General features: G+C 43.7%; 1 protein-coding gene across 1 annotated transcript in view; it reads right to left on the bottom strand.

Moving 5' to 3' along the window:
- Pigk (phosphatidylinositol glycan anchor biosynthesis class K) overlaps positions 1-10,726 on the bottom strand; it is an 86,530-nt gene extending 75,804 nt beyond the window's left edge. The window contains exons 1-3 of the mRNA XM_031375900.1: positions 10,605-10,726; positions 6,388-6,441; positions 3,387-3,478 (exon numbers count right to left, since the gene is read on the bottom strand). Of these exons, the coding sequence (XP_031231760.1) occupies positions 3,387-3,478; positions 6,388-6,441; positions 10,605-10,697 (239 nt within the window). The 5' untranslated portion in view covers positions 10,698-10,726. The remainder of the gene's footprint in view (positions 1-3,386; positions 3,479-6,387; positions 6,442-10,604) is intronic.
- Positions 10,727-11,763: the final 1,037 nt, after the last annotated feature.

Here is an 11,763-nt window from a genome sequence, read left to right as displayed (position 1 = left end):
CCCACTACCACACACAGAAAGGTCATGTGATTAGGAGCCATGGGTACATCCCCACTACCACACACAGAAAGGTCATGTGATTAGGAGCCAGGGGTACATCCCACTACCACACACAGAAAGGTCATGTGAAAGTGAAGATCCATGAATAGATGACTCTAAAGAACATGAGCATGAAAATCCTGTTACCAGCCAGGACAGTGATAGTGACGAACACACTAGTATTGGGGAAGGAACAAGCATCCACAGACCTCTCAATCCAGCTACACAACAGGACAGAATGTTCCCTCGTGCCCAGAAAATGCCCTTGAAGGCCTTCTGAGGCTTGCAAATTGATCTTTTTTGTTTTCTAAACACCACAGCACCACCACAGCACAAAGATAGTGGCTAAAATATCCCTGTTACCTAGATCACTATTCTTCTTAAAGCACATTTCATTTCCTAACCACATTAAATGCCCACCTCACACACACACACACACACACACACACACACACACACACACACATACACAAGGATCTTATACACTGCTCCACCAGGAATATCACATAAAGTGTGAGACACATCAGCTGCTAAAGTGAAAAGGACAGATTGTTCAGAATGTGTAAGGCTCTATATTCAAATACCATTATTTACATGTTTAAGGACTACATGAGAAAAAACTGTTAGAAAGTGACAGGAGACAAGAGAAAGAACATTCAAAGACATTAGCTAAAATTATCTTGATTGTAACTATGGCAGCATATCAGAAATTGTTTACAAAGCATATTTTCTATAGTCCCACTACTTCTGTCCATTACAAATTATAAAGATGATTTTCTGTACAATAAAACAAAAGTATAAACTAGTCATGGAATGAAAATTTAATGCTATTAACATATTGACTTTAATTTTTTACAAACTAATAGAATGGCTTTAACATATCAGTCAATTAACAGAAATCAGGGTGACCTTCCTACACAAAGCATTCTACACAATGAAAACAGCAAGACGCTTGAGTCTGAAGTGAACCTGAGACACTCAAAGTGTCTAGGCAGGATAAACGGTCAAAATTAGACATGAATGACCAAATGTTAGGCCAGAGAAACCAAAACAAGCTAACAAATTGAACACAGTGAGTCAAAATTAACAAAACACCAGTTACAGCTAGAAATGCTTGGGTCTATCAGACAGACAGATTCACCACAGTGCTCGTGGGCGTTGAGATGACGCACGTGGTATCAGAGGAAGCTCAGTCTAACAGCTGCGTGTAGGATGAGCCGGGAAGGGAGGAGATGGTTCAGACTGCAGAACACACAATGAAGTACCCTGCAGATGGGACCCAGCTCTGCACAGGAAATCTGTTGATGCCTGCCTCAGACACTCATGCTAGCACACCTGTGTTTCGTCTGTCTATCACTCCAGGTCAAGTGCAGACGTTTCCTCTGGAATTATGTGAATGTGTCAGATTTTGGGAGACTTAGGGTTTGAGGGTTAGAGAGCAACAGATACTGCATGCACAGAGCCTGATGAGACACTGCAGCAGAAGGCTTAGGCATGAGGGAGAACCAAACTGAACAGCAACTGGACAGCAGCCACCCACGTACTAAGTAAGAGAAAGTGGAAATCCAAGGGCCACCCATCCTTAGGGTTACTTCATACTGTTTCCATGACCACCTAGCCACTGCCTTCAATATGGAAATACACCTTTTAGGATCTAATTAGGTATTTAAATCACATGCATAATTATACCAATCTCTAAAAAGTCTTGTAAGATAAAGTAAGATAATGTGTATTTAGAGAAACCTCTAACTGTAAATGCTATAAAGGAACATTGCCCATACTAAACTAACAGCGAAACCATCTCTTTTTTTGTTGATTTCTCTGTTAAAAAAATAAGCAGTATAAAATCGAATTGTCTGAATCTCCCAATTCATGTCTAGAACAAAGGCTATATAAAGAGAGCTACAAACAAGCATCTGAAACAGAATAACCTCAAAAGAAATCCTTCAGGAACTCAAGGACAAGCTTAATAAAGTCGGCATACAGAAGAGCACATGCTGTCACGTCCTTGCGCTTCTCAGCAACCCTCCAAGTCTCAAGCCAGAGCGATGTGTCCTAATGACTCCATTCTGCTTCCAAAATAAAATTACTGTGAAGCCTCTGGATGGACAGAGGCAAAGTTATAACCAAAGTGCTGCCTGAGAAAGCCCACTGACAGCGGGAGAGAAGCCCACTGCAGACCCGACAGGACCACTGAGAGCGGGAGAGAAGCCCACTGCAGACCCGACAGGCAGGCCACCCTCCTTCTCAGACTCAGGTGATACACTAAAAGCAGTGAGAGCATGCGCTTGCTCTGATTCCTAGGTGACATGGAGTACGGCTACTGAGCTGTGCGTCTGTACTTTCCTCAGACTAAGATCATGTTACGTAGAACGCAGTGCCTGTGGCCCCCAAGCCATGCACTGAGTCCTCTGCCTCTGCAGCACCTTATTCTATCTTTGCTTTTTTACTTGAATCCTACAATGGTCCCATTACATTAGCACTATGTTACAGGTGCTGAGTCTTTGAAGTTACAACCAACATCAGCACAAAAGCCAGCTTTCAAACTCTTGTCTCACTAGCTGGCTCGTGGAACACGCCCCTCCCTTGAGGGAACTCGGTGAATCAACCCTGAACTGAGACAACTGTGTCTTCTGTGGGCTACAAGTAGGAAACGTCCCACTTGAGAGATACTCTGCAGAGGCAGAGCCCATCTTCCTACTCAGAAAACACAATGCCATTCACTCATCCTTCCAGTCACCCTGCAGCACCACCACAGTCAGCAAACCTAGGTTCTCCCAGCATGACATTCCAACAGGTACCAGAAGAAGCAGTAAGAGGCTGGGGGTGCCAGGGCTGCCTCTGCGCAGGCAGCGGAGGCAGGAGCAACATGAAGTAGCTTTGGACATTGCAGCCACTGTGCAGCACAGAGCCCAGCTTCAGCTATCTGCAGCATGGCATCTGTCACCAGGCTGGGTTCGTGTCAGGATTTTTAGTTTCCCATTATACTATCTGCTTCTCCTGTCCCTGCTTAGCGAAGGCTACAGCTCTCCCCAGAATCTGATGAATACATAAATCAACATGTTTTGAATCAATCCTTTTTCTGCTTAAAATAGTAACCTATTTTAAAAAAAAACTCCAAGGAAAGTGCCTAATAAACATGAAATAAGCAGAGTTTACCAAATCTCTTACCTTGGTGCTCATTGCTCTCATGTGCACTATGCACTGTGGTCCTACGTTAACATCTGCACCATACACGAGGTATGTCCAACAAAAACACAAACTGAGAATCAGGGCTCGTTCAAAATCAACTCAGCTGAGAGCTGTCTTCATGGGAGTTTAAGTTAAACTTAGTTGAGATGGCTTACCTGTCCGGAATACCTAGCCTCTTGACACTTCTGTAAACGGAAAGAGTATTTGCAACATGTCGGTAATTAAACCAGAATCGTGATGTGCACACCTGGAGTTAAAACAAAAACATGGTTTATGAGTCAAAGCACGGATTTCAGAATTACTGCACTTGAAGTCTCTATGAAAATGCCTGAAGAAAGCATTTCAGATTTAGGAACATCAAAGAACATAAAACAACTTTCAATAAAACCAATCTCCCTAAAGAAAGGCTCTTACAACTGGTATTAAATAAGATTACCCAGCTGAAGAGAAAGCTACACAGAATTTAACCAAATACCGACCCAACACAGCTCATCTCCATTTCTGTGCATCTGTAGTGTCTCTATTTCTAAAAGATTCAATTCTTTAGATCAGAGAAAACATCAGAAATCTCACAGACTAGCGTTCCTGTGGTGTGTATGTGGTATGTAATGTCTGTTTCTTAATTTAATTGCTTCATCCATTGTGAGAAGTAAGACAGACACCAAAATACAACTACAAAATGGGTTCCTGTACATACACACACACACACACACACAGAGAGAGAGAGAGAAAGAGAGAGAGAGAGAGAGAGAGAGAGAGAGAGAGAAAGAGCTACGTTACAAAGTTACAGAATTAAAGACTACAAGAAGTCAACCAAATTTTTCACTTAAAATAAAGATCGCTAAAAATATCAAGGGCCCTAAAGAGGGGCTGGAGATGAGTCCGCTGTTAAGACAACTTACTGCTCTTGCAGAGCCAAGTTCAGTTCCCAGGACCAGGAAAGGTAAAGTTCACAATCTAACTCTAGACTCTGGAGACCCATCACCCTCTTCTGGCCTCCTTGGGTACTGTCCTCACACCCACAAACCCACACTCAGATACACATATATACAACACTGAAAAGAAAAACCTCTTTTACTAGGGAAATCTAAGTTTAACACAAAGAAAACTATTTTTTTTTTTTTTTTTGAAATCTACCTCCAATGAGGCATACAGAGAGACTGGCTGCAGACACACCTGCCTGCCATAGGCCTGAGGCCAGAGCACAAGTGACAAATCTGAGGGAGAAGCATAACTGTGTGGTTTCCTTAATAAAGTGAATTATCATCCAAGAATGCAACGGGACAGACTAAAATTTCTAACCGTATTAAAACAAGTAAGCCAAGTTATGTGTGGAAATGGACATATTTACAGACATTTACATACAAGAACTCCTGTCTCTTCTGACAGAGCATTGGCCAAAAGGAAAAAAAAAAAACTGAAGAAGAAATGAAAACAAAGTAAGATGGCTACAAGTCACTGCCAAAGCCTGCAGGTCCCCTAACTGGAAGTCTGAAGATGTCTAAAACAATTTAGAAGAAACGATGAAGGCCAGGATTCCTATTGAACTGTGTGTGAAGTAAAGGCCTGTGGCAGCTTATTTAGTAAGCATAAGAAACTGCCCTCACTCTCAACTACAAATTATTAGCCAGAAACCTAACAAGAAGTAGACAGAGTACTGAGAGAAGAGAAGAGGAGATGCCAGGAAACATCAACTTAATATAAATTAGCAAATATCCAGCAAATGGAGTGCATGACGACATACACTCATGTGGGATGTTAAACCTAAGCCATTTGTTTTCACAAGAGGAAGCGGGGTTCAACCGTGGCCTCCACAGGGTTTCTCTGTGTAGCTCTGGCTGTCCTGGAACTCACTCTGTAGACCAGGCTGGCCTCGAACTCAGAAATCCGCCTGCCTCTGCCTCCCAAGTGCTGGGATTAAAAGCGTGCGCCACCACCGCCCAGCAGCCTTTGTCTTTATGTGCGCCCAATCGCAGATGTCTCGTAACAGTCTACAGCCTTTGTGTTTATGTGCGCCAATCGCAGATGGCTCCTAACAGTCTACAGCCTTTGTCTTTATGTGCGCCAATCGCAGATGTCTCATAACAGTCTACAGCCTTTGTCTTTATGTGCGCCAATCGCAGATGGCTCCTAACAGTCTACAGCCTTTGTCTTTACGTGCGCCAATCGCAGATGTCTCGTAACAGTCTACAGCCTTTGTCTTTATGTGCTCCAATCGCAGATGTCTCCTAACAGTCTACAGCCTTTGTCTTTATGTGCTCCAATCGCAGATGTCTCCTAACAGTCTACAGCCTTTGTCTTTACGTGCGCCAATCGCAGATGTCTCCTAACAGTCTACAGCCTTTGTCTTTATGTGCGCCAATCGCAGATGTCTCCTAACAGTCTACAGCCTTTGTCTTTTACTGAAGCACACTCAGTCTTTCTCCTAAAGACACCATTACATGAAACTCTGCTAGTAAAAATGATCAACATACAGGAAAACTGAACTTACATGTATTCTATTTGGAGAATGACAAGCACAAACTCATGATCCAGATTATATTAAAGATATAAAGTCACACCAGGCAGGGAAATGGAAGGTAGAGAAAAAACTAGGCCAGTAAGCAAACCATGCTCAGAAATGAAATAATGGGAAGTCAAACACTAATTTCTTGTGCAGCAGTCAAACAGGAAAAAGCTAATGAATTAAGAGTTGAGTTCAGAACAAGAAGTGCAGCCTTCCCAGGGGACAGTGTGCACCACAACTCTAAGACCTGGAATTACCGTCCTGAGGAAAAAAGTCAAGTTCACAAACTCGCACACTGTAATCCAGCAGCCAGCTGATTTTGCTGTATTGGCCACACCTGTCAGCCTAGGAGCTGGAGGTGGAGGCAAGGACCCGAGCAGTTCAAGGCCAGCCTCAGCTACATAGGGAGTCTGAAACCAGCCTGGGCTACATAGGACCTCTGTTCAAAGACAGACAAAGTGGAATGGGAGAGGAAGAGGGAGGTCAGAAGGGAGAGGAGATAGAGGGAGGGGGAGGGTATTCTTTTTCTATCAAAATTTTTATTTTAAGGGATAAATTTTATTTTTAAAATTTTAATTCACATTTCACAAAACTTTTTAGATACCTATCTAATGTGAGCACCAAGATATATGTTTAAAGAGCATACTTACCAAAACAGCCCAGTTATTTGTATGTCCACTTCTAAAGAACTGTTCTGCTTGGTCCTATGGGTCAGACACAGATAAAGGCAAAATCATTCACACATTCACACATTTTATGAAAACATACAATTTCCCAGAATCAAAGGGGGTAAACAATATTTTGGACTCATGGACCTTTTTATTTGAATTTTTAGATTTAATCATGTGTATGCATGCTTTGCCTGTATGTATGTATGTGCACCAAGGGCACGCCTAGTGTCCACATTGCAGAAGGCACTGGCCCCTCTGGAACTGGTGTACTAGACAGCTGGGAACCAAGCCTGTGTCCTCTGGGAAAGCTTCCCGGCTCTTAACCCCTGAGCATCTCCAGCCCTTCGTGGGCTTTTCTATGATAGCAGTCAAGTCCACTTAGGAAGATACTGAACTTGCCCTTATGGACAGAATAATCAAACATAACTTAGAACTACTTTAGGCTCAGCAGCTAAAGGTGATTGCTGCCAAGTCTGGGGGCCTGGGTTCAAATCCTATGGTAGAGAAAACTGACTCCTATATGTTGTCCCCTGATACCCACAAGCATCCCCATGGTACATACAATCAATTAATTAGTGTTAATTAACTAATGTCAATTAACATAACTTCTAAAAGATACTATTTCAGTGCAAAAAGCCCTACCTAATTTAAGACACTATCTGAGAAAAAAGCCCTAACCTAGAAATCTGGAGGTCAAGCTGCAGTCTTGCTTGAGACACTCGTTAAACAAAGTTAAACTTGAACTAGCATGCTTGGCTCCTGGGCTGAAGGCCTAAGTTAATGGCAGAGTATCTGCCTACCAAGCATGGGCCCCAGGACTGCATCTCTAGCACAGAGGAGGGAGGGAGGGAGGGAGGGAGGGAGGGAACCCACTTCCCCCCTTCCACACCCTCTGAGCACCGCTCTGCCAACCCCACGCCACAGTGTCATTACAGAACCACAGAGAGATGCTGTTGCACGCATGTCCTTGCTTTAAAACTAGGAAGCATTGGGGGCTGGAGAGATGGCTCAGCAGTTAAGAGCACTGTCTGCTCTTCTGAAGGTCCTGAGTTCAAATCCCAGCAACCACATTGGTGGCTCACAACCATCTGTAATGAGATCTGACTCCCTTTTCTGGAGTGTCTGAAGACAGCTACAGTGGACTTACATATAACAATAAATTAATCTTTAAAAAAAAACAAACTAGGAAGCATTAAACAAGTGCAAGTGAGTTACTGAAGTCACATTTTAGTCTTTCTGTATGGAATTTATCTGTTTTAAAAACCTAGGTTATCATCTAAAACGCACCACACACACCATCTCCCTCACCATGGCTTATGCTCGTTACTGTGCTCCTCCTCTTCTTGGGTACCAGTAGTTTACTGCATACATTACAATCCCCCCTTCCCACAGGCTCTAAGCTCTGACAGGGGCCTTTCATCAGGTAGATGTACTTACGCAGTCCAAATTTAGCACACATTTGATTAAATGCTTTATGCCAAGAACTTTTCAACCTTTAATTCAACTCTGAGTCTAACAGTATCCTGAAGACAGCTTTGATCCCAAGTGTGAGGTCACACTATCTCCCTCCTTCCTCAACCAACAAAACAGCCCCTCGTGCTCTGACATCATCCTCAAGCTCGTCATGTGACAAACACTGCTGCTGATTCTCTAAGATCTCTGTAACTATGATCACTCTACAATATTAGTCACAACACCAAACACCAGCTATCAAATAATGAAAATATTTGAATATTAAAACATACTGAAGCATGTATAAGAACCGCTGAGTTTTGGTTTCAAGTTTTCAGTTTCTCTAGCTATTCTTGCAGGAGATAGCTCCTGAAAGGCTGTTTGTTTTTATACACTTTATCTCAGACACATACAATTTTTTCTTATGTGCTCCTAATTTTCCACTCAGTCTTTACACTGTAAATGATTTATGTCTGGATTACATATATGTCAGACTTATACATATACAAATTCATAGCTTTCCTGTTAAAATGCCATTCACTATCCATACTTTTTACATGCTGAATATGTGTATTTGAATGCACAAAGATATTTCAGAATATCCTCTAGCTTAGTACCATGCACCGCTCCATACCATCGCAATGTGTGTGACTGACATTTGCTATTTCTACACATTAAAAACTTCAGCATAAACATCATCTTCCCAACTAGCAAACACAATTTTCATGACACACTGTGCTGCTGTGACGAAACACTGACCGAAAGCAACTTGGGCAGGAGAGGGCTTATCTGGCTTGTTTATCACAAAGGAAAGTAAGGACCAGAAGTCGGGCAGAAAACCGGAGGCAGGAACTGAAGCAAAGGCCATTGGGATGCTGATTATTAGCTTGCCACCTGCCCAGAGATGGAGGGTAGGTACTGCCCACAAAGGGCTGGGTCTTCCTCATCAATCGTTAATCAGGAAAATGTCTCCAAAGGCTTGCCTACAGGGCAATCATATAGTTTTCTCAACTGAGGTTCTCTCTTTCCAAAGGACTCTAGCATGTGTCAAACTGACCAAAGGGGGAAAAAAATCAAACAGCAGACACACTAAAATAAAGGCAGATGCGCACAGCTCCAAACGCAGCTCTGCTTCCAAAGAGCACATTACCAGAGCAGTCTGAATTCAAGCTTGGATCTACCACTCACTGACTTGGGCATGCCTTAGAGAATCTCGGCTTACCTCCGCCCACCCCCACCCTGCACCATCCATCTATAGAGCTGGTAGCAGACTCCCAATGTAGGTACGAACAGAGACTGCAACAAAGTGATTGCCTAATAAATGGCCATTTCTGCTATCTGGCTAGCAGGAAACTTTCAGAGACAAAAAGTTCCACTCAAGTGTAATACACCCACCACTACAACCACCCCACCCCCACCCCCCAAAAACTTCCTTAACAGATGCCCAGACACTGAGGAAAGCAACAAGTAGGGCGCTACTGTCGATAACCCACTGGTTTAGGGATAGGAAGGCCTGAGCTAAAGTTGAGATATACATGACACTGGGGCAAGTCAGTTTGCACTTTAGGCTTGAATTTCTCCAAAAGAAAATGAGGCTTGACCTACATAATCTCTACTTTCCAGGCTCAAAATTGTCATGCCATTGAAACTTTACTGAAAACGCTAAGGTGGGCAATGTAAACTTACTCACTTAACACTTAGCTAACTGAGCACCTTGTACATGCCAGGCACCACGGAATATATAGTGATAGGAAAGTCACCAAAACACATGCAATTTTCTCTCAAGAACATGAGCGTTTAATACAGGCAGACACGTAAATGCACTGCAGTAGTATGTGCATTTAGCAATTCACTATATGCATAGACATCTATTCTGGTGGGTATGACATCCTGTCACGGTGTTTGCCTTCATTAGCCATTACTGTCCTTAGCAAAGAATGCCCCCACACTTCTAGAAAGACACCAAATGTGGTTTGTAACAGGGGAATACGACTTTGTCAGGAAAGGTTTCTCTACATAAGTAACATTTTGGGAAAAAATCCGAAAGATGAAAAAAATATAAGAGACAACTGCAGACAAAGAAAATTTGGGCCAATGGCAGAAGGGGTCCCAGTGGTTTGAGGAACATTTAAAGAGGGAGCAAGAGATTTCAAGAAGGGGGCCTGAGTGTCACGATCGGGTCAGCATTTGAAAAGTTACTCCGAGCTGAGCTTAAAGGACAGACTAAGAACCAGAACTACTCCAGGCATAGTCAGGAAACTACTCAGTCTAGGTGAGAGATGAAACGTTGGCACAGTGTCTTTAAAATGTCTGCTAACGCCCCAGGTTCCTGAGCAAGCAGGGCAAACAGGTCTAAAAATAATGCTAGAACTCCAAATCGCTTCGCTGGAGGGATTGCTGGGAAACGCATCCGAAAGCCAGACGTCCGACAGCCTCAAGGAGAGGTAGGTCGGGGCCGAGGGGCAGAACCCCAAAGCCAGGACAGTTCTTACGCATGCCCTGCCTGCCTGCCGCCAGAGCCGAGTACGGGGTCCTGCTCCGTCACCGATGGCCTCGCACTCCTAACAGGACAATTTGAAAGGCTGGATCAGGTCACCCTCCTCAGGGCGGACGCTCCACAACACAGCCCGGCGAGGGAAGGTGCTGCAGGCGGCTTCCCTCCGCAGCCGTGCGTCCCACATCTCAGGCGCTCACGGCCACTCGGTCCTCCCGGGGATCAGTCCTCAACAGACACCGACACCTACCTCGACGTGACTAACGGCGGAGCTGCCGAGAGACAAGAGCGCCAAGGCGGCCAGGGTAGCCACAGGCAGAGTGAGGGAGCAGGGCGCCGCCATGTCTGCCGGCTTCTCACGCCCCGGATGGCGAGGGGGCGGGGCGAGGGCCGTAAAGCAGCGCGCTGCCGCTGCCGCTGCCGCTGCCGCTGTCGTGCACGGGTCTGGTTGCTAAGTTCGGTTTTCTCTCGGTGGGGGCGGACCTGAGTTGTTTTAGTTTTAGTTTTAGTTGTTTGTTGTTTTATTTTGTTGTTTTGTTTTGTTCGCCACCGCATACACCTTTCTCCGTTCCGGTTCCGAAATGGCTGGAGCAACCTAACTGGAGAATATTTACCCAGCTGTGTTTCTAGATTTGTTTTGTAAAATAGACACAGTATTTAAGGAGAAAGCTTTTAAAAGATAAATTGGGATCCACAAAAATTTACTGTTTCCTTTTTGTGTGGTGCTGTCAGTTCGCTGACTATGTGGACCAAGCTTCCTAATAAAGGAGGATATCATGGAAATGTGATCACTGGGGTTTGTTGACAGCCAACCTACAGGGGAAAAAAAAATGGATTCAGTGAGGGATGCTGTTTCAAGAGATCAAGACAGAAAGAGATAGATGTCACCCAGCACCTGCCTCTGGCTTTCGTAAGTGGAACACACACACACACACACACACACACACACACAGAGACACCATACAGATGGGAAGAAATAATACAATATTTCTGGTCATTGTTTTCTATTTTTAAAAAATACGTGTTTGTTGTAACACTATTACTCTTCCATTTTAATTATTCTTTGAATACTTTTTGAAAAAAAAATTTTTTTTTTTTTTTGGAGACAAGTCTCATTATGAAGCCCTACCTGTCCTAAAGCTACCTTGAACTCAAAGAACTGCCTCTGTCTCCCACATGCTGACCTTAAAATAGGCATGAGCTACCATGGCCATTTTTGCTTGAAAGTGTTTTGGGTCCTTTTTGTTTAACAAAAAAACCCCCAAAAAACACAAAAAACCTTTAGTTTATTTAATGTGTATGGATATTTTCCCTACATATATGCCTAAACACAATGTGTGTGCATTACCTGCAGAGGTCAGAGTGGACATCAGATCCTCTGGAACCAGAGAAGGTTGTAAGCCACCACG

Source organism: Mastomys coucha, unplaced genomic scaffold (genome assembly GCF_008632895.1).
Source record: "Mastomys coucha isolate ucsf_1 unplaced genomic scaffold, UCSF_Mcou_1 pScaffold16, whole genome shotgun sequence".
NCBI classification, from domain to species: Eukaryota; Metazoa; Chordata; class Mammalia; order Rodentia; family Muridae; genus Mastomys; species Mastomys coucha.
The sequence above is the reverse complement of the archived record's forward strand: the minus strand, read 5'-3'. Positions and strand labels throughout refer to the sequence as shown.